The sequence below is a fragment of the Cervus elaphus genome, chromosome 4 (assembly GCF_910594005.1).
Source record: "Cervus elaphus chromosome 4, mCerEla1.1, whole genome shotgun sequence".
Classification (NCBI taxonomy): Eukaryota; Metazoa; Chordata; class Mammalia; order Artiodactyla; family Cervidae; genus Cervus; species Cervus elaphus.
In genome coordinates, this window is record NC_057818.1 from 64,442,407 (window position 1) to 64,465,915 (window position 23,509).

A 23,509-nucleotide genomic window follows, 5' to 3' on the forward strand; every position below is an offset into this window, starting at 1 on the left:
TCTCTTGGCAGAACTCTATAAGCCTTTGCTCTGCTTCATTCTGTACTCCAAGCCCAAATTTGCCTGTTACTCCCACTCATTAGCATATGAAATCAACCAGCTGGCAAAAACTAACCACACCACATTCCATGGCTGCCCTCACCCTCTGTGATGGTCCACACCTGTGGAGCTTCTCTCTGAATCCAGATAAATCCACCTCTTACCTATCACTGTGTCTCTCACTGAATTTTTTGCAATGAGACATCAAGAGCCTGGGCTTCATTAGGTCCTGAACCAGGCACCATGGGGTTTGGCCAGGCTCAGGTCCCAGTCGAATATGACTGAGTGACTAGGCATAGCATAGAGTCCCTGCCATGTGGGTTTGAGCCTCAATCTTAGATAAATGGTTTGAAGCACAATTTTCAGAAATGGAAAGATGATGACCTGCCCAATACTTTGTAAGCAGTGGCATCGATGGAGACAGGAGCTGAAGGAAGAGAGGAAAAACCAGTGGGGAAAATGTGTTGAGGAATCCCTTGCATAACCTGCCAGAAAAATCTGCTAAATACCTGGCCTGTGCTCAGTTTTCATCGGTCTGATCCTTGGCACAAGGAAGCTTAAGAACAAAAGAATCCCATCCTCTTGGGTCACAGCTACTGGGGCCCAGCAGGTAGTGGAGCCTTTGGTTCACACTGAGGAGTAGGCCCTGCCAGAGTACCTCAGTTGCACCCACTGCCACTTGCCTGTTCATTGGGGGTTTGAGGAAACATGAAACAAGAGATTGTAAAGGAATTAAGGTTTTGTTAGCCATATGTGCTTCCAGCCACAGGAGCAAGGACCTCTTACCTTAACCGGAGGTGGTCTTGAATCTGAGACTGAGCCACGTGAGCTTTCTGCCGGGTTTGTTTTTGCAGTCCTGTTTTCCAGCATGCTTGGCTTCTTGTCACTTCCCCTGTGCTGGGTTTTCTTCCCATTCAGCTTTCACCACCGAGCTTTCACCAAGGTGGGCTTCTGCTGTGGTTGGTCTCCGCTCCACGAGGGCTGAGCCAAGGTTGTTTCAGGCAGCTTAAACCTGAGTCATGGCACCACATATGTCGGGTGAGTTTGTAACTTCTTCGTTTCTGTATCGTCGTGACAAAAATTTGAAGCGACGGATGGACCTGTGTCAATACAGCCCTGTGTCAATTTCCTTGGAGAGACCAGTGTTACAGCACCATGTAATTTCTTCAGGCAAAACAGTGTTATAGCTCCGTGTTACAGCTCAGTTTTATTTAGAAAGCAAAGGGAAATCCATCCTCGAGGCGTGAGGCCAGACAGACCCAAAAGACGTGAAGAGAAGAGAAGCCCCTGGCTCAATTTTGGCTCCTCTTTTTATACATGTGTCTCCTCCCCTCTGAGCTTGCCCTTTGTAAGTTCGGCTAACCGGGAGGGATGTTTGTTTTACCTGAGGTTCTCACTCCAGTTCTTGGACCTTCCTTTGTTCTTTTTCCGGGATTTTCCCTCCTTTGTCTTTTAGCCAGTGCCACTCTGGACTCCTTTTTTTCCTATTCTAACTACCAAACAGTAAAGAACCTGCCAGCAATGCAAGAGAACTGTTTGGATCCCTGTGTTGGGAAGATACCCTGGAGAAAGAATTGGAAACCCACTCCAGTATTCCTGCCTGGAGAATCCATCCCATGGACAGAGGAGCCTGATGAGATACAGTTCATGGGCTTGCAATGAGCCAGACATGACTGAGAAACTAACACACACAAGAAGTATAATCATATTCTATGTGACTTAGGGCCCATCCTGATGACCTCATATAATCTTCATTATCTCTTTAAGACCCTGCTACTGAAAGGTTGTTGCTGCACTGTAGAAGATGCCTGGATTCTTGGCCTCTGGAGGAGAGGAATTCCGTCCCAGGCCAGTGACAAGGGTTGATCACTCAGAGCCTTTGTGTGGTAAAGTTTTATTAAAGTATAGAAGAAATAAACAAACCTTCTGAAATAGACATCAGCAGGGGGCAGAAAGAGTGCCCCATAGCTAGTCTTTAGCAGGAAGTTATATAGCTACTAGCAGGTTGCTAATTAGAGAAAGGAAATGTCTCAAAACTCAGAGAGTGGTACCAGGACCCTCACTCATAATGCATTTTGAGATAACATTGGCACAATGTGAGTCATTCTGGGCGATAAAATGATTGACATGAATCTTGAAGAAAGGAAGCTTTCCAATCAAATATATACTTTCCTTAACATAAGAGAATAATTGTGTGAATAAAACGTACTGGTTTGCTGAGCCATTATCAGTTCTGAGTCTTAGCTGGAACTGACTTGAAGAAAGACAGAGTTGAAGATTAATACATAGTTCATTAACATAGCATAAGAAAAACATTTCCATAAGAAAAATGCATTGGTTAGCTCAACGTTTGAGAAAAGTTAAGTTCAGGTGGAACCAGGTGTTGTCACAGAATTTTAAAAGAAACCTCCTTTGAAATTTGTATAGAGAAGGGGAAAAGAATCTGACACTTGTAGCTTGTTTCCTCCTGCCACGTAAGAAAGAGATAAAAAAAAAGTCTGACACTTTCAGCCTCTTTCCTCCATTTGGAGACCCCTGGCCCTCCAGCCTGTTACCCTCTCACCACCAAACAGACTCATATTCCAAGGTCATAGGGATTAGTACTTCAATATATGAATTTGAAAGTGGGGAGATACATTCACTCCCATCACACTTTTGACTACCATTTGCTTTGTAGCACCTAAAACAGTGTCTGGAATACAATAAGTCCTCAGTTATATTTCATAAGTTGCATAACAAAGAATCACACGTACATGTAATAATTCGCATGACCCAAGATGGGGAACTTTTTATTTACCAAAAATTATTAAAGGGAGACAACAGTATTTGATTGGGAAAAATAATATTATTAAACTACTTGGAGTTAAAATTAGATTTTAATGCCATCTCTATGATTGGGCTTCCCTGGTGGCTCAACAGTAAAGAATCTGCCTGTCAATGCAAGAAATGTGGGTTTGACCCCTGGGTTGGGACGATCTCCTAGAGGGGGAAATGGCAACCCACTTCAATATTACTGCCTGGATATCTGTCCGTGGAGAATCCCATGGACATTGGAGCCTGGTGGGCTACAGTCCATGGGGCCATGAAAGAATCAGACATGACTTAGCGACTAAGTTACAGCAGTCTATGACTAAAGCACCTGCAGTGATAAGCCCACACAAAGCAACTACAGAGTGCACGACACCTAGAGAGTAGCCCCCACTCGCTGCAGCTGGAGAAAGATGGTGCACAGCAACAAAGACCTACTGCAACCAAAAACAAATCAGCTAATTACTGGGGGGGGGGGGGGAGGGCTGTGAGCTGGGTCCCCTAGTTTTACACTCTGTCTACTTCGGTGTCCTTGCTGATCAATGAATTCATCTGTCCAGGAAAATAATCAAGAAACACAATAGAAATGGGAAAGGTGTATTTGATCCAAACTGAGGCTATAGCTTGGGGGCACCCTCTCAGATAGCTCTGGGGAACTGCTCCATTGAAGCACAATCTTATACCTCATCCAAATAAAGCACATACATCAACACGACAGGATGTATTCCTTAAAGTTTCAAAAGAAACAGACTTAGTACATAGACAGTGAGACAGCAGGACCCTGGTGTCTGGGAAGGGAACCTTATCTTCCAGGGAGTGTTAACATGGATGCCATGAGAAGGGAGTTATTTGTTCTTATCTTCAGAACAGATGTTCTTTACCTCAGGGTTAAAGAAGTTGTGCTGGGAGAGTTGGACAGACTGTCTTAATTCACACACAGTGCAGCCTGAACCATGGATAAGCCAAAATGACTTCCCCGATCCTCAATATGTGAACACCTTCCCCATCACAGGATATAAAAATGTTAGAACCTATGATCCAGCAGTTCTGCCTTTGAGGATATGCCCAGAATAATTGAAAGCACACTCTGGAAGAGATATGTCTACTTCCTTGTTCATAGCAGCATTATTCAAAATAACTAAAACATGAAAGTAAACCAATTGCCCACTGATAAAAGAATCACTAAGTCCATGTGGTATGTGCATAAACTATTATTCAGGTTTAAAAAGGAGAGGAATATAACCCATGCTACAACACAAAGGAATCTAGTACACATTCTACTAAGCAAAATAAGCCTGACAGGAAGGGATAAATAATGTTTGATTCCACTGAAATGAGGCACCTGGAGTGCTCAGATTTAGAGAAAGTAGAACAACGATTGCCAGGAACTCAGAAAGGAGAAAGGCAGGATGGTTGTTGAATGGGTATAGATTTTGCAAGCGGAAAAAAGTTCTGGAGTTTGGTTGCAAAAAATGCAAATGTATTTAATTCTAGTGAAAGGGACACTTGAAAGTGAAAGTGAAGTCACTCAGTCATGTCCAACTCTTTGTGACCCCATGGACTGTATCCTTCCAGGCTCCTCTGTCCAGGCAAGAGTACTGGAGTGGGTTGCCATTTTCTTCTCCAAGGGATTTTCCTGACCCAGAGATCAAACCTGGGTCTCCCACATTGTAGGCAGACATTTTACCGCCTGAGCCACCAGAGAAGTTTTAAAAATGGTTTAAATGATCAGTTTTATGTTTTGAGTAATAACATAAAATTAAAAAAAAAAAAAAACTCTCAGAACCACTCCCTGAGAGTAACCACAGAAGGGTCAAGGCTGATAGCTACATGGCAGGTGCTCCCCACCCACCCAGCGTCATCTCCACCGTAACAACGTAGTGGGTAACAGCTGTCTTCTGTGCTCAGGACTCTCGCTTTGGTCCTTAGAGATGTCTCAGCTCCAGTCCTGCATGACTTAACCTCAGCCTCCCTGACTGTTCCAGTGCTCCAGGCTCTGCTCCAAGGATCCAGTAAGTCTCAGGTCACCCTTTTCTGTAGGAGACTGGGTGCTGAGTTCACATCCTCCCAAAGAGACCTCTGCAACCCCAAGTGCAGGGGGCCAGCCTGGCTTATGACTGACAGTAGAGAGACCCATTTTCCAGATGAAAACAGGAGATGGGAGTTGTCACATTTATGTAGGAATTGGTGATGCACGGGGTTGGATCAGACCATGGAGATTCTAAGACTCTTTTTTTTTTTTTTTTTGACTGGTGCTCAAATAGTATCAAAGATTCCCCTGGAACAGGGTTTATGGACCCTGACTTTAGTGGTTCTGATGTCAGGACCACTGATGTTCAGTCTCCTGTGTAGTGTTGACCTTCTGATTCTGCAGGTTCCTCCTTTGTGAATGCACCAGTGACTGTAAGGATCTTGAGCATCCATGGATTTTGGTATCCTCAGAGGAGGGCTGTGTGGTGATTTATATTAAGTCACCATTGGTTTGCTAGCCCAGCAACTCTGTGAAGTTGGCTCAATTTCTTCTTATTGGCAGTAATTTTAAAATATGGTGGTAAATTACATATAGATTAAAATTTGCCATCTTAACAATTTTTAACTATACAGTTCAGTGATATTAGGTATATTTATACTGTCATGCAACCAATCTCAATAACTCTTTTCACAACTTTTTTCTCTTCTTTTCTAAGAAGAAAACTAAAACTGCATTTCTGTAAACAATAAAGAGTTTTACCCTTCATTCCAGCCCCTGGCAAACCACCATTCTACTTTGTCTCTAAGAAGCTGACTCCTCTCGGTACTTCATAGACATGGAATCATAGCATGTTTTTTTGTGACTGGATTATGTCACTTAGCATAATGTCCTCAGTGTTCCTCCACATTATAGCATACCTCAGACTTTCCTGTCTCTTTTAGACAACAGACTTGTGGACACAGAGAGGGAAGGAGAAGATGGGATGAACTAAGAGAGTAGCATTGAAACATATATACCAACATGTGTAAAATAGATCACCAGTAGGAATTTGCTATGTAATGCAGGGAGCTCAACCCAGTGCTCTGTGACAACATAGATGTGTAGGATGGGGTAGGGGGATGGGAGGGAGATTCAAGAGGGAGGGGACATATGCATACTTATGGCTGATTCATGCTGATGTATGGCAGAAACCAACACAATAGTGCAAAGCAATTATCTTCCAATTTAAAAAGAATTTTTTTAATTATATTTGAAAAAAAGAATTTCCTATCTGTTTAAGTCTAGTAATATTCCACTGTATGTACAGACCACATTGTGTTTATCCATTCCTTCATGGATGGACCTCTGCATTGCTGCCAACTTTCAGCTATTGTGAATAATGCTGCTAAAGAACACAGGTGTACAAATATGTCTTTGAACCCTATTTTCAATTCTTTGGGGTATACACCCAAAGTGGAATCACTGGATAGTGTGGCAAATGTATTTTTCATTTTTGAGGAACCACCATACTGCATCCATAGCTGCTGCCCCATTTTATATTCCTACTCACAGTGCAGAAGGGTTCATCAGCAGCATTTGAGCAAAAACAAAACAGTCCAGAGAAGTATATGACTTGTTCAAGAGTGCCGGGGTGTTTGCAGAACCGAGGTTCTATTCAGTTTCCTGGCTCTTTGAATGCTTGCCCTTAATCAAAATGTTAAACTTGGACTTTGGAACATCAGGGGTGGAAGCCCCCCTCACAATAGCTGGTGGCCACTGGGTCAGCCTAGTCTTACAGAGCAGTGTAGTGAGGAGACGTTTCATGTCCCAAAATGCAGGAAACACAGTCCTCTCATTTCTGATTCAGAACGAAGGTTAGTCCCCCGCTCCTTCCAAGCAGTTGGAGGCCGCTATAGTTTGATCTTTGACTGAGCTGGGCTAGAGTCTGTGCCTCCCCTCAAATGTCATCTCATTCTGCTGCAGAGCAGAGTTCCTATTCCATGTCACTCTGCAAACAATGAAACAGCATGTGTCCAGGTTTCAGGATCCTTGGTGAAAGAAAGTGCAGAGTCTGAGCACTCTGATCAGCAAGCCCCTATCAAAAAGTGGAGGGAATAATGATGATAATTTGCCCTGTTTTGTGGGGCAAAGGAGAAAAAAGATGAAATGTAGTTTCAGCCAAATCAGACAAGCAGGACTGGTTGATTTCAATTAAAAAATCAGCATTCTTATGCCGAGGTCCAGTCCCAGCAGGATCCAGGGGTACCCTCAGGATGAACGGCGTCAGCGAGTGACAGAGAGAAAGAGAGAAAGAGACCAGACCGGGGTGTGCAGCAGAGTCTGGTGTCACTTTATTTTTTACCATAGCTTTTATACCCTAAGTAGTACATTTCTAGGGGGAGGTGAAAGATAAGCATACAAAGTTTAGTTTAACATTACTTCAGTTTTGTCCTTCACGAAACCAGGGTGTTTTCTGCATACTTCTTTGTTCATGAGAGTCTTCTTTCATAGTGGATCTTTGTACATTATCTTCTGGCCTTGGGACCTATTAACATTTTCTGACCTAGGTGAAGGCCAAACTGTTTTCTGTAGTCTATTTCTTATTGTTCTATTTTGCCTTGAGTTTAGCAGAAAACAGAAAAGTTGCAGTCTCATGGTACAGCAGGTTGAAACATAGTAGAAATACAATCCTGTTAATGCAAATGTCAGTCTTTTTGCAAAAGTTCTCAGCTAAATTTATCTAAAAAGTTTACCACACAAAGACTCTGTGGCTCTGGTGAGGCAGCCTCTGTTTTAGCACTCTTGATTAAAATTAACAATTATCTTATTGTTTCCACACTAGGACTAAACTCTTATTTTTTTAAATCCTTAACTATATTAACAATAGTTTTTACTGCACAACCTCAGCACATTAACAGCAATCAAACGTTGATCCAATAACCACTTTTAGAATAATATTTTTTGTGTTCTCTAATAGGGCTTTCTCATCCCCCCCCCCCCCCCCCCCGCCCCGAAGGGCTCTGTGCTTATCAGGGCATTTTGTGATGAGGTTCTTTATGCTGTTTATGATTAAGGTGTGAGCAGTCATGTGCATTAGTACGCATCTGCCAAACAAGCCAGAGTGCCAGCAAAAGGGTTTTTACTTGAAACATTTCCTTCATTCCTGGCCCCTTCATAGGGAACCAGCATCCAGGAGATTTATTAATTAGGGTTCTATGTTGGTCTTTATTTAGTGAAAGAGGAGCAAGAGAGCTCTCAGCAGGCAATGCAAAGATCCGCAACAGGACGAACAAGGACAACAGCAGAGGGGGAGGCTACAGGGTGGGGTAGAGGCCAGGGTCAACCTGGAGGGTCCCTTGTAGCCTGAACAGCCTTGTGTTTCAGGTCTTCTCCTCATGACCTTGTCATGGGTGGGATCTCCCATAATGGCTCCCGGCATTCTTATCTATCCAACTTATACCAATTAAGCACCTATGGTATGCCAGGCTCTGTGTTGGAAGCTTTTGCTTCTGTAGGGGCAGAGGACTTGGCTTTCTAGATTCTTCAGGTGAGCTAACAATTCAGTTGACATAAGACAGATGAACACAGTTAGTTTAATATGTACAGGAGCCCCATAAAAATTTTTGAGGCTCAAAGACTGTCAGACAATTGAGGCTTGTATGACCCCCTGAGTTAAGGAGAAAGAGGTGGGGATCTGGGCCTTCAAATGGGAGGAAGACCATGCACAGAAGGATGAGAAGAGCAAGTGCCTGGTGAACAAATGTTTGCCCACTCCAAGCAGGTAAGTCTTTCTGAAATTAAAAAGTTCTCTCTGGCAATAGCTCTCTTCCTGGCATAGGTCCCCTAACCTGCATTATTTTGAACAGTTAAGGCAGAGGTAAAGAGCTTCTCCTGAGTCTAATGTGTCTTAATTAACTTTAGCTCAAAACAATTTACCTGTCAAAGGGGCACATTTGGGGACAGATAATCCACTCCGTCTCACTTCTTTTCAAGCAAACTTTCCAGTAACTTTGAGATAAATTAGAAGTCTTCTCTAGGATTGTAGAAACCAAATCTCAGAGATGGAGAACTTGCCCCATGTGTCCCTTTACCACCTGCTCCCCATCACTTCCATACTCCATAGAATTGGAACCCTAGTGCCAAGGGCAGATGGACATTCTTAACAGCTTTATATCTTGTTTTCTCAGCAGACTATAGCCTCCTCAACTATGTCTAGGATGTTGCATCAGTTTGCTCGCCAATTTGGTCAGAAGCTCATCCGCAAGCGGCTGCTGGAACCCATAGATGAGTCTGAGAGACCTGTGGCTCATCTGAACATCCTAAACCTGGTGATCTTGGGTGTGGGCAGGATGCTGAGAGGTGCCATGTACCTTGTGGCTGGTGCAGTGGCCAAGTACATAGCTGGACCAGCAACCATCATCTCATTCTTGGTGGCTGCCCTGTTTTCTATGTTTTCTGGGTTCTGCTATGCTGAATTTGGGGCCTGGGTACCACGCTCCGGTTCTGCATATCTCTACAGCTATGTCACGATGGGTCAACTCTATGCCTTCGTCATTGGCTGGAACCGCATACTTCCCTTAGGCATTGGTGAGATGATGGGGCAGCGAACGGTGTGGGGCTTAAGATTGGGAAACTATGTTGGAGGATTGGGTCCTCAGTCATTCATGAACACTTTATTCTTGGCCTCGTGGAGGGAAGTTGATAATAGTGTCAGAAAGACCCCACAACTGCATTCAACTCGTTTCTATCCTGTGTCCTCAAATGATGGACAATGAACCCAGAAGGAAAGGGAACTGTAGGGAGTGGGTGAGAAGGAGGCGTGTCCCACAGGCTCATCCCCTCACCATCGTGAAATCTTTGCTCAGTTGTTGCCCTCCTGGGATTTTCCTTTACTACTTGATTTCAAATTTCATGCCTATTCCCAGCCCTCCCAGTCCCACTGATGTGTTGTCTTGTATAACATTGATCTGCTCCTAACATATTAAAACACCTGACATTTTGGTGAATCATTTGGGTCTACTCTCCCCAACCCATGAAAAGAAACTCTTTGATATTTTGTATTTTGTAGCAGGTATTTTTATATATAGACTTTTTGTATATACAGGGATTTAACTGTGTTTTTAGATCCTATGGCACATCAATTTTTGTTTGTCAATGAACGCTCCTCCTTCTGCCTCTGCAGGCACTGCCAGCTTGGCCAGGGCCTCGAGTTACATCTTTGACAGCCTGATTGGGAATCACATCTCTCAGGCATTACAGGAAACTTTCTCTCTGCACCTGCCTTACTCACTGGCCACATATGCAGACTTTTTTGCCCTGGGCCTGGTACTGCTGATGACAGGTGAGACAGGGCTCAACAACAGGATGGGAAGAGCGGGGTGTGGAGTGGGAGCTGGTGTAGAAAGGCTGACATGGCAAAATGGTGGGGGATTAGAAATAGAAAGAAGGGCCTAGAGACAGAAGCTAAGACATAAACCATTGTGTTCCACCCTTGGCACTATTGACAATTTGGGCTTATCATTCTTTGGTGTGCAGGGGCTGTCATGTGAATTTTAGCTTTTTTTAATCATTATTGAGTGTTGAGTATCATCCTTGGCCTTTGCTCACTAGACACCAGTGACATCTACTCACCCCCAACTGTGGCAATCAGGGTATCTCCAGACAGTGCCAATCCCTTGGGGGCTGGGGAATTTTGTCCCTTGGGGAACAAAATTACCCCCCAGCTGAGAATCATTTACTTAGACCAACAAATCTTCCTCTGTACTGAGGCCAAAGATTTTTTTTTTTACTTGAGAGGAAGCTCACATTCACTTTTTTTCATGTAGCATAAAATTAACCACTTTATTATTTTTCCCAGCTTCATTGAGGTATAATTGACATACAACATTGTGTAAGATTAAGGTGTAAAACATCTTGATTTGTTAGACTTGTATTCTGAGAAGATTGCCAAAATAGTTAACCATCTCAAAGTGTACAATCATTTAGTACATCTGTAATATTGGGCAACCATCACTTCCATCTAGTTCCAAACACGTTCATCACCTCAAAAGGAAACCCTGTACCCACTGAGTAGTCACTGGTGTTTGTCCACCACCACCAACTGCCAGCCCTGAGCAACTATTTCTCTGCTTCCTGTTGTTATTCAGTCACTAAGTCATAGCCAACTCTTTGCAACCCCATGGATTACAGTATGCCAAGCTCCTCTGTCCTCCACTATCTTCTGGAGTTTGCTCAAATTTATGTCCATTGAGTCAGTGATACTATCCAACTCTGTCACCCTCTTCTGCTCCTGTCCTCAATCTTACCCAGCATCAGAATCTTTTCCAGTGAGTCGGCTCTGCCCATCAGGTGATCAAAGTTTTGGAGCTTCAGCATCAGTCCTTCCAATGAATATTCAGGGATGATTTCCTTTAGGATTGACTGGTTTGATCCCCTTTCTGCCCAATGGAATCTCAAGCGTCATCTCCAGCACAACTCAAAAGCATTAATTCTTCAGTGCTCAGCCTTCCTTATGGTCCAACTCTCACATCCATACATGACTACTGGAAAAACTGTAGCTTTGAATATATAGACCTTTGTCAGCAAAGTGATGTCTCTGTTTTTTTAATATGCTATCTAGATTTGTCATAGCTTTCCTGCCAAGGAGCAAGTGACTTAATTTCATGGCTGCAATCACTGTCTGCAGTGATTTTGGAGCCCAAGAAAAGAAAATCTGTCACTGCTTCCACTTTTTCCTCTTCTATTCACCAGAAAGTGATGGGACCAGATGCTATGATCTTGGTTTTTTGAATGTTGAGTTTTAAGTCAGCTTTTTCACTCTCCTACTTCACTTTCATCAAGAGGCTCTTTAGTTCTTCTTCACTTTCTGCCATTAGGGTGGTATCAACTGCATATTTGAGATTGTTGGCATTTCTCCTGGCAATCTTGATTCCAGTTTGTGCTTCATCCAGCCCAGCATTTCACATGATGTACTCTGCATATAAGTTAAAAAAGCAGGGTGACAATATACAACCTTGACATACTCCTTTCCTAATTTGGAACCAGTCCATCGTTCCATGTCCAGATCAAACTGGTGCTCCTTGACCTGCATACAGATTTCTCAGGAGACAGGTAGAGTGGTCTGGTATTCCCATGTCTTTAAGAATTTTCCACAGTTTGTTGTGATCCACACAGTCAAAGGCTTTGGCATAGTCAATAAAGCAGAATTTGGTGATTTGCCTGTATTCCCCTGCTTTCTCTATGATCCAACGAATGTTGACAATTTGATCTCTGGTTCCTTTGCATTTTCTTAACCCAGCTGTATATCTGAAAGTTCTTGGTTCACATATTGCTGAAGCCTAACTTGAAGGATTTTGAGCATAACATTGCTATCATTGAAATGAGTGCAATTGTATGGTAGTTTGAACATTCTTTGGCATTGCCCTTCTTTGGGACTGGAAAAACTGATATTTTCTAGTACTGTAGCCACTGCTGAGTTTCCCAGATTTGCTGACATATTGAATTCAGCACTTTCGCATCATCATCTTTAGGATTTGAAATAGCTCAGCTGGAATTCCATCACCTCCACTAGCTTTGTTTGTAGTAATTCTTCCTAAGGGCCACTTGACTTCACACTCCAGGCTGTCTGGTTCTAGGTGAATGACCACACCCATCATGGTTATCTAGGCCACTAAGACCTTTTTTGTATAGTTCTGGGTATTCTTGCCACCACTTATGAATCTCTTTTGCTTCTGTTATGTCCTTACCATTTCTGTCCTTTATCATGCCCATCCTTTCATGAAGTGTCCCCTTAATATCTCCAATTTTCTTGAAGAGATCTCTATTCTTTCCCATTCTATTGTTTTCCTCTATTTCTTTGCATTGTTCTCTTAAGATGGCTTCCTTGTCTCTCCCTGCTATTTTCTGGAATTCTGCATTCAGTTGGTTATATCTTTCCCTTTCTCCTTTGCTTTTCACTTCTCATCTTCCCTCAGCTATTTGTAAAGACTCCTCAACAAACCATTTCTTAAATTTATTTATTTATTTTAATTGGAGGCTAATCACAATATTGTGGTGGGTTTTGCCATACATTGACATGAATCAGCCACGGGTATACATGTGTCCCCTCATCCTGACCCCCCTCCCACCTCCTTCCCCATCCCATCCCTCAGGGCTGTCCCAGTGCACCGGGTTTGAGTGCCCTGTTTCATGCATCAAGCACAATGGTCATCTTTTTCACATATGGTAATATACATGTTTCAGTGATATTCTCTCAAATCATCCCATCTTCTCCCACAGAGTCCAAAAGTCTGTTCTTTACATCTGTGTCTCTTTTGCTATCTCTCATATAGGGTCATCATTACCATCTTTCTAAATTCCATATGTATGTGTTAATATACTGTATTGGTGTTTTACTTTCTGACTTATTTCAATCTGTATAATAGGTTCCACTTTCATCCACCTCATTATAACTGACCCAAATGTTTTCTTTTTAATAGCTGGGTAATATTCCATTATGCATATGTACCACAATTTCCTTATCCTTTCATCTGCTGATGGACATCTAGGTTGCTTCCATGTCCTGGCTATTGTAAACAGTGCTGCAATGAAAGTTGGGGTACATGTGTCTCTTTCAATTCTGGTTTCCTCAGTGTGTATGCCCAGCAGTGGGATTGCTGGGTCATATGGCAGTCCTATTTCCAATTTTTTGAGGAATCCCCACACTGCTGTCCATAGCGACTGTAATAATTTGTATTCCCAACAACAGTGTAAGAGGGTTCCCTTTTCTCCACACTCTCTCCAGCATTTAATGTTTGTAGAATTTTTGATGGCAGCCATTCTGACCAGCGTGAGATGACACCTCATTGTGGTTTTGATTTGCATTTCTCTGATAATGAGTGATGTTGAGCATCTTTTCATGTGTTTGTTAGCAATCTGTATGTCAGACAACTATTTTGCCTTCTTGCATTTCTTTTCCTTGGGGATGGTTTTGGTCACTGCCTCCTATACAATGTTAGAAACCTCTGTCCATAGTTCTTCAGGCAGTCTGACTACCAGATCTAATCCCTTAAATCTATTTGTCATCTCCACTGTATAATCATAATGAGTTTTATTTAGGTCATACCTGAATGGCCTAGTGGTTTTCCCTACTTTCTTCAGTTTAAGCCTGAATTTTGCAACAAGGAGCTGATGATCTGAGCCACAGTCACCTCCTGGTCTTGTTTTTGCTGACTCTGTAGAGCTTCTCCATCTTCAGCTAAAAAGAATACAATCAATGTGATTTTAGTATTGACCTTCTGGTGATGTATATATGAGGGTTTGTCTCTTGTTTTGTTGGGAAAGGGTGTTTCTATGACCAGTGTGTCCTGCTTTCTGTATCTATAAATATGTCAATAGTTTGAGTATTTCATGTTATATCTGTCCCACAGGACTACTTGTTCTGGGAGCTCCTGAGTCAATCCTGGTTACCAAAATATCCATAGGAAGCAACCTTTTGGTTCTCATTTTCATTATCATCACTGGCTTCATTAAGGGAGATCTGCATAACTGGAGGCTCACAGAACAGGACTACAAACTGAACACATCTGAATCCAGAGACATCTATGGCTTAGGAGGGTAATATTGGCCATAATATATGGGTGACGGGCATGCAGAACTGTTATGGTGTGGACTAAAGATATCTGGGCTGATGGATCCAAATGAAGAAAGTCCTGGAGCCCAGGACTTTCAGTATGAAGGGAGAAACTCAGTAGAGATGGCTGAACACACCTCACACACGTTCTTTCTCTTTCCTTCTCTCACCGTAGCTTGGGCCTTCTGGGTTCTGGAGGGTTTGCACCTTTTGGCGTTGAAGGGATTCTCCAGGGAGCAGCTACATGTTTCTACTATTTTTTTGGTGTTGATGCTGTTGCCACTAAAGGTAACATGGTCACTGTGTGTCCCATCTGGGGTTTGGGAACAGACTGGCTGCTCCTGGCTTAGGGGAAACCTGCTTGTGGAGTGCAAAAAGGAAGGGGATTTTGTGATTTCACCCCAGTGTGTTTTCCTGACCCAACACTTCTTCCTTTTCTGCAGGGATAGAAGCTCTAAATCCTCATCGTTCCATCCCCTGGAGCATCGCGATCACGATCTTCATCTGCTTTTTGGCTTACTCTGGTGTCTCAGCGGCACTCACCCTCATGGTGCCCTACCACCTGATTCAGCCTCACGACCCTTTGCCGCAAGCCATTCTCCATAGTTGGTGGCTCCCCGCCAGATACTTCGTGGCTATTGGCACCCTCTGTGCTCTTATATGCAGGTCAGTGCCCTGGTTTTCTCCCTGTCTACTCTCACGTGCCTGGAAAATCCCATGGATGGTGGAGCCTGGTAGGCTGCAGTCCATGGGGTCGCTAAGAGTCAGACATGACTGAGCAACTTCACTTTCACCTTTCACTTTCGGCAACCCACTCCAGTGTTCTTGCCTGGAGAATCCCAGGGACGGGGGAGCCTAGTGGGCTGTTGTCTATGGGGTCACACAGAGTCAGACACGACTAAAGCGACTTAGCAGCAGCAGCAGCACTCTCACATGATCAGATCTCCCAACCCTTAGGATGGGTAGAGAAGACAGAGACACCTTACCCCAAGCTGAAAAGAGAGCAGAAGCCCCGGTCTGCCTTGCTTCTCAACATCCTTACATGTTTCCATTTTCTCTTCCAGACTCTATAATGCCATGTTCAGAATGCCTCCTTTGATCTACACGATGGCAGAGGATGGGCTCCTTTTCCGGGTACTTATCCGGATCCATGTCCGCACAGGCACCCATGTCATGGCCATCATGTCTGCTGGAAATCTTACAGGTAAAAAAAAAAAAAAAAAAAAATTGAAATCCACGCTTTAACTCATATATTTCCAGCTGTTTCTCACTCCCTTCCCCACCTTGTTTGTGCCCTCATTCTAGGGCTCATGGCATTGCTCTTCACGTTCACAAATCTTGTGGACCTTGTGTCAGTCGGGACCCTGCTTGTTTACTCCTTGGTGGCATTTTCTGTTCTTGTCCTCAGGTGAGACCCCACTACTCCTCGGTAGGGAGTCTTGGAGATTAGATGGGAGGTAACCATCTTCTGCCTTCATGCTATCTTCTAAAAGTCCTGCTCTGCTTAAGACAGGACAGATGTGGAATAGGCTGTGTGATGTTGGATGAGGAGGGGATGCTGTTAATATTGCCTTAAAACCTCTAATTCAGGTACCAGCCAGACCAGAATTTTAGCAAGGATGAGAACACAGGGGAGGATATTGGGGCTCCTGGCCTTGCTGAACATCCTTTGGACTCTGAACCTGAAGCAAGAAACTCAAACATTCTAAAGAGGCTGTGGTTCCCTCCCAGCACCACCCCCACTAGGAAATCTGGCCAGATTGTCTATGGATGTGCCTCACTACTCGGTGAGCAGTGGGATTTCTCTTTGTTCATCTTCTGAAATTGACAGTATGGTGTTGGAATGTGTATTTTGTCAATTGAGGAGTCTTGGTGATATGATGGCCCTTCCTGAGGTGGGCAGCCTGGGGAGAGGTGTGACCCAAGGTCTTGACATCTTCAGCTTCTGAAGTTGAACCTCTTCTCCTCCACCTTGACCCCTGTAGTTCTCCTGATGATAATCTTGAGCCTGATCCTGGTCCAGTGGTCCAGTCAGGCGTTCTCTGCAGACTCTGGGTACACACCAGTGGCTGTGCTGCTGCTGCTGCTCATCATTGGGGTCACAGTCATCATCTGGAGGCAGCCCCAGAACCCCATTCCTCTTTATTTTAAGGTAAGTGACCTTATGTGCCCAAACTGTCCACCTTGAGTGAACATGCTTCATGGTCTAAACATCCAGGAAGTGAGGGGAACGGCTGAAACCAATGGACTCTTCCCTGATCCACACTCCGTACTTTACATACACAGTCTGAGTAGGCACTGAATGCACAGTCTGAGGGCTGGTCTTCTTGCCCACGTGGGGTAGAGTCTCTCATTTAGACATCTGGGGTGTATTCAGGGATGAACTGACTCTGCCCCCACAGGTCCCTGCTCTGCCTGTCTTCCCACTGGTGACCATCTTTGTGAATATTTACTTGATGATGCAGATAACTTCTGGGACCTGGGCCATATTTGGCATTTGGAATGTGATTGGTAAGTGGCTTTCTGGGATAAAGAGACCTCTTGAGTGACTGATCCCAAACTGAGCTCCCCTAAAATTCTTGGCCACCATAACAGGAGGCCTATTGGACGTTTGTAACCATGAAGAGTGCCTACTTATTCTTCTCATTCCTCATTTCCTTACTAGGATTTCTCATATACTTTGGATACGGGATCCGACACAGCTTGGAGGAGAACAATGAGCAACAAACACCAGCTTCCACCTTCCAGACTCTTGACAAAAACACCCCTACTGCTAAGTCATCTTAACCAAAGGTCACAGATGCTGTGTAGAATCCCTACATACATAGGAGGTGTCTTCTGCTACATGAACACTTTCAGCCTCCATGGAGTGTGAAGGTGTATGCATCTACAGCCCTGTCTTTATTGCCAGTGGACAAGTGACTTTAATGTTTTTAATTTTTAAGTATGCTTTTCAAAGCATGATGTACATACAGAAAAGTACAGGCTTCTTAAGTGTGCAGCAAGACCAATTTTCATAAAGGAAGTACAACAACATAACCAGTGGGAGAAATAAAATGCTAAGCTGGCACCTGAGAAACAACTCCTTGGTCCCATCTCCAGCATGAGCACAGAGCTGGCCACTTGAGGAGGAAACACAGGTAATCATGTACTGTGTAAGAGTTACACTATAAATATTAGGTCATCAAAAAGTTTGAAGTAAAAGGTCAGTTTTCATTCCAATCCCAAGAAGGGTAATTTCAAAGAATGTTCAAGCTATCAAACAACTCTGCTCATTTCATAGCCTAGCAAGGTAATGCTCAAAATCCTAAGCTAGACTTTGGCAGTACATGAACTGAGAACTTCCAGATACAAGCTGGGTTTAGAAAAGGTAGATGAACCAGAGATCAAACTGCCTACATCTGTTGGTTCACAGAGAAAGCAAGGGAATTCCAGAAAAACATAAACTTCTGCTTCATAAACTATGCCAAAGCCTTTGACTGTGTGGATCACAACAAACTGTGGAATATCCTTAAAGAGATGGGCATACCAGACTGCCTGACCTACCTCCTGAGAAACCTGTATGGAGCTCAGGAAGCAGCAGTTGGAATCGGACATGGAAGGGTGGACTGGTCCAAGACTGGCAAGGGAGCATGTTAAGGCTGCATGATGTCCCCACTTATCTAACCTAATGCAGAGTACATCACGCAAAATGCTGGGCTGGATGAATCACAAGCTGGAATCAAGATCGCCAGGAGAAGTATCAGCAACCTCAGATGATACCGTCCTAATGACAGAAGGTGAAGAGGAAACAAAGAGCCTCCAGATGAAGGTGAATGAGGAGAGCGAAAAGCCTGGCTTAATACTCAACATTCAAAAAAACTAAGATCATAGCATCTGGTTCCATCACTTCCTGGCAAATACAAAAGGAAAAAGTGGAAGCACTGACAGATTTTCTTTCCTTTGGCTCCAAAATCACTGCAGACAGTGACTGTAGCCATGAAGTTAAAGAATGCTTGTTCCTTGGAAAGAAAGCTATGACAAACCTAGACAGCATATTAAAAAGCAGAGAGATTACTTTGCCAACAAAGGTCTGTCTAGTCAAAGCTATGGTTTTTCCAGTGGTCCTGTAAGGGTGTGAGAGTTTGGCTATAAAGAAGGCTGAACACTGAAGAATTGATACTTTTGAAAACTGTGGTGCTGGAGAAGACTCTTGAGAGCCTCTTGTACTGCAAGGAGATCAAACCAGTCAACCCTAAAGGAAATCAACCCTGAATATTCATTGGAAGGACTGATGCTGAATTTGAAGCTCCAATTCTTTGGCCAAATGATGTGCAGAGATGACTCAATGGAAAAGACCCTGATTCTGGGAAAGACTGAGGGCAGGAAGAGAAGAGAGAACAGACAATGAGATGTTTAGATAGCATCACTGACTCAATGGACATCTCCAGGTGATAGTGGAGGATAGAGGAGCCTGGTGTGTTGCTGTCCATGGGGTCACAGAGACTTGTACACCACTTAGCAACTGAACAACCACAACAGGACCCTGCAGGCATGCCCCTGAGATATTTCTGGTTTGATTCCAGACTACCATAGTAAAGGGAAGTGGCAATAAAGAGAGTCACACAATCTCTTTGGTTTCACCGACTCAATGGACATGGATTTGGGTGGACTCCAGGAGTTGGTGATGGACAGGGAGGCCCAGAGTGCTGTGGTTCATGGGGTCACAAAGAGTCGGACACAACTGAGTGACTGAACTGAACTGAATACTTATAAACTTATGTTTACACTACACTGTATTCTATTCAGTGTGCTATATATTCTGTCTAAAAGATGTGCATACTTTAACTTAAAAGTATTTTGTTGCTGAAAAATGCTAGCTGTCATCTGACAACCCATAGTTGCTGCAAACCCTCAGTTTGCAAAAAGTTCAGCATCTACAAAGCACAATAAAATGACATATTCTTGTACATGTGTAGGTATATATTAAAATATGTATAGTTAATATGCACAATAGATGTATATGTAATATATGTAATAAAGTATATGTGTTAAGGTTCATTGTTGATCTAAAATCAATGTATCTAGTTGTCTTGTAATACTATTTGGTAAATCTGTCACCTATTGGTGTCTGTGTATGCTGTCTGTATTCTAATATCGTCTTGACATATGGGTATAGTCAAACTTTATTAGGGACCATCCTCATGACCTCATTTAATCTTAACTACCTCCTTAAGGCCCCCCACATTTGCAGTCACACTTTTCACCACCATGTGCTTCCTAGTGGCTAAAACAGTGTCTGGAATGCAATAAGTGCTCAGTTATATTTGATGAGATATTTAAGGAAAGAATCATATGTACATGTAATATTTTACATGATGCAAGATGGGGAACTTTTTATTTACCAATAATTATCAAAGGGAGACCACAGTATTTGTTTGGGAAAAATGATATTTTGTTAAACTACTTGGAACAGAAAAAAACTTTAAGGCCATGTCTAATCTATAACTGGTCTTCCCTGGTGGCTCCATGGTAAAGAATCCACCTGCCAATGCAGGAGAAACATTCAATCCCTGGGTTGGGAAGATCCCCTGGAGGAGGAAATAGCAACTGTTTCCAGTGTTCTTACCTGAAAAATCCCATGGATGGAGGAGCCTGGTGGCCTACACCAGGTGATTCAAAAAGAGTCAGACACGACTTACAGACTAAACAACAACAATGTCTAGCTGGTGTTGGCTAGATCATTTCACAGGACAGAAAAAATGCAGAGAGAAATTGGGGAACAGGGGAGAGAAAAGAGGGGTAAGGAGATGGTGGTAAAGGGTTCTGTGAGATGAGAACCTCTTTCCTTTTTCTGATCTCACTTTCATATGAATATCGTGAAGTGATTGATGTAGGTAGGCATCTCATGGAACGAAAGATTTCTAAAATGATTATTCTTGGTATAGATTGATGGGGGGGGGGGGAAACAGTTGGCAGAAGAAGGAGAAAGAGCAAATCATGAGTGTGTTATTCCATGAATGTGTTATTTAAATGGGTGGTTCCCACAGATCGCAGGAAGTCAGTGAGTGGTAGTGAGCAGGGCAAGAAGGTGAGGAGGGGGTTTGGGGAGATAACTGAGGGTCTGCTGTCTTTCCAGGGACAGGGGTACTACATGGACACCCTCCAGGCTTCACACATTCCTCTCCCCTCACCCCATGCCTCCCCAGTTTACTGGCCATGCGAACCTGGAAAAGTCACCTAACCTTCCCTCTAACCCTCTAAAGGCTTGGCAAAGAAGTAGAGAATTAAGACACAGGATGAATCCTTACATAACCTACATAAGACGGGAATTTCAGACCTAGGGTGTTTGGCTCTCTTGATGGAAAATTAAATAACAATCAATGTAAGAAAAAAGAAAAGAGAATTTTGGTTATTTCTGTAACATTCAGATTTTTAAGATAATATCCTGAATTGTGACTGATAATTTACCAGGACATATCAGATTTTTAGGAATTTCATAAAATTTTTAGAACACATATTAATAACATTTATCCTTCCAATATAACCAAAGAAGGTTTATCATCACTTGTTTGACAATGCATGTGTGCTCAGTCATTTCAGTTGTGTCCAACTCTTTGAGACTCAACAGACTATAGCCCGACAGGCTCCTCTGTCCATGGGATTCTCCTGGCAAGGATACTGGAGTGGGTTGCCCTGCCCTCTTCCAGGGGATCTGCTGATGGTACCCACGTAATTATATCTGCCAGTATGCTTAAGTGTAATGAGGTCAGTATCATTCTTTGAGATGTTTTAGGAACTCTCTGAAAAATCCCCAGAATAGCCAGAGGTCAAAAAATGTTTCATTTAGGGCTTCTTTGGTGGCTCAGTGGTAAATCTGCCTGCCTAGGCAGGAGACATGGATTCTGACCCGGGCAGACTCTCGTGTGTGAGAGAGAACTTGCAGAAGGTCAGCTTTCCTGCAAGGAGGTTCGGGCACTCCAAAAAAAAAAAAACAATTCTGGTCAAAGCAAAGATGGAGGTGAGAGGATCTTTCCACTCTCCCACATAAGCAAACATCCCCCCACAGAAAAGGGGAGTGATGAGTGAGTGCTCAGCTACCCTCGTTCTGTAGGACATCACAGGAGACACCTGAGAAGGACATCTACAGCAGCCCCAGAGACCTGAGACGGGACCTCCATGAGGAGGGAGAGGAAGAATATTTGGAAAGATGCAGATAAACATGTCAAAAGGCATGAAAGGGATTGCTTTTCTCAGGGAGTCCAGTCGCATGCCTCTGGGAGCACCACACTGGGGAATCTCTCTGCTGTGTCCACAGGCACCCTCAGTACCCCAAGTGCTGGACCCACACCTCCCCCCACTCTTCGGGGGATTCTTGTGGGACCCTCCCCGGCAACCTCCTGGGGAGCTCAGGTAGACCAGAAACACGCTCAGAAAACCAGTCCCTGCTCTGTTCGAGGGCACCCGCAGACTGGAGCTCTAGAGCCACCTTCTGGAAATCCAGAGACAGGTTTCCAGGAGGCAACCTGGTGGGTTGTCAGAGCAGATGAGATAGAAAAGCTTACATGTAAATCCATGGCTGATTCATGTCAATGTATGACAAAAACCACTAGAATATTGTAAAGTAATTAGCCTCCAACTAACAAAAATAAAAAAATGAAAGACTTCCCTCACAAGGCCTCCCTGGTGGTTCAGTGGTTAAGAATCCGCCTGCCAAGGCAGAGGACCCCGGTTCAGTCCCCTGTCTGGAAGGACCTCATATGCCATGGGGCAACTAAGCCCACGTGCCGCAACTACTGCAGTCTGTGCTCTACAACAAGAGAACCCACCGCAATGAGAAGCCCATGCACTGCAACTAAGGGAAGACTGTGCAGTAACCAAGATCCAGGGCAGACATACTTAATCAATCAATTAATTAAAAATTATTAAAAACAATTATCCCACAAGAGGGAACAGAAAGAGTGAAATAAGTATACTGATACAGAGAAAACCCCAGAAAATAACTCCAAAGGTAACCACTAAAGATTGAAGGAGGTGTCTACTACAAATACAAAAGCATAGTATAGAATTATACTCACAGTTTTACTCACCTTCATCCTCTTGGGAGCAGCCTCTCCACTAAGGAATTTATTACCACTTTAGTTCCCAGAATTTTCTGCTTTGAGTCAGATGAGAGAAACTCAGAGAAGGCTTCTTTCTGTTTAAATTGCATCTCAGATGTTTTCCCTTTAAAATAATCTTCCTAACAGCTCTGGGTTCAAGAGCATCCCCACACAACCAACTAAAACTCACCACAATAGCTTAAGCTGCCTCATTCCTTTTACAGAGTTGGCTTTTCAAGGATAGACACATATATCAATGGGATAGAATCGATAGTCCTGAGACAAATACTTATATTTATGGTTCATCTTACCCATGGGAACCAAGAAAATACAATGGTTAAAAGATGGTTTCGGGGAGGAGCCAAGATGGCGGAGGAGTAGGACGGGGAGACCACTTTCTCTCCTACAAATTCATCAAAAGAATAACTGAACCAGAGCAAACTTCGCAAAACAACCTCTGATCGCTAGCTGAGGTCATCAGGCGCCCAGAGAAGCAGCCCATTGTCTTCGAAAGGAGGTAGGACAAAATATAAAAGATTAAAAGTGAGACAAAAGAGCTAAGGATGGAGATCCATCCCGGGAAGGGAATCTTAGGCGGCATTGCTTGGAGTAGGGTCCGGGCCTGAGTGCCCTGAGGGCAATCGGAGGAAGCTTCTGTGAGTTGCCAACTTGAACTGTGGGAGACCAAAAAAGAGAGAGAAAATTAACCGGCCCGAACACACTGCCGGCCGTTCGCAGAACAAAGAGACCGAGAAAATCCAGAGAAGAGCTCACAGGCTGCGGACCGGCCCAGCCCCGCAGGAGGCAGGAGGCAGAGGGGAGGGGAAGGTCGCGGCGAGACACGGGGCGCAGGCACCCGACCAGCGAGGGCCGGGACTGGGGTTGGGGACGCGGAGGGCAGAAGGCGCACGCACCCAACTGGCGCCAGCGGAAACTGAGACTGGGTCCGCGGAAGGGAGTGGGCGCGCCACACCTGGGGAGAGTGCACCCACCAAGCCCCTGGCTGCCTGGACCGCTCTG

The 23,509-nt window shown here is 43.9% G+C and overlaps 1 protein-coding gene across 1 annotated transcript; it reads left to right on the forward strand.

Annotated features, from left to right (window-relative positions):
- The first annotated feature begins 9,015 nt into the window (after nt 1–9,015).
- Nucleotides 9,016–17,195, forward strand: LOC122692870 (cationic amino acid transporter 3-like). The gene is made up of 11 exons (XM_043900683.1): nt 9,016–9,385; nt 9,981–10,139; nt 14,206–14,392; nt 14,584–14,696; nt 14,852–15,074; nt 15,473–15,612; nt 15,714–15,816; nt 15,999–16,195; nt 16,394–16,560; nt 16,811–16,919; nt 17,074–17,195. The coding sequence occupies exons 1-11, from the start codon at nt 9,016–9,018 to the stop codon at nt 17,193–17,195; spliced, it is 1,890 nt and encodes a 629-aa protein (XP_043756618.1).
- Nucleotides 17,196–23,509: the final 6,314 nt, after the last annotated feature.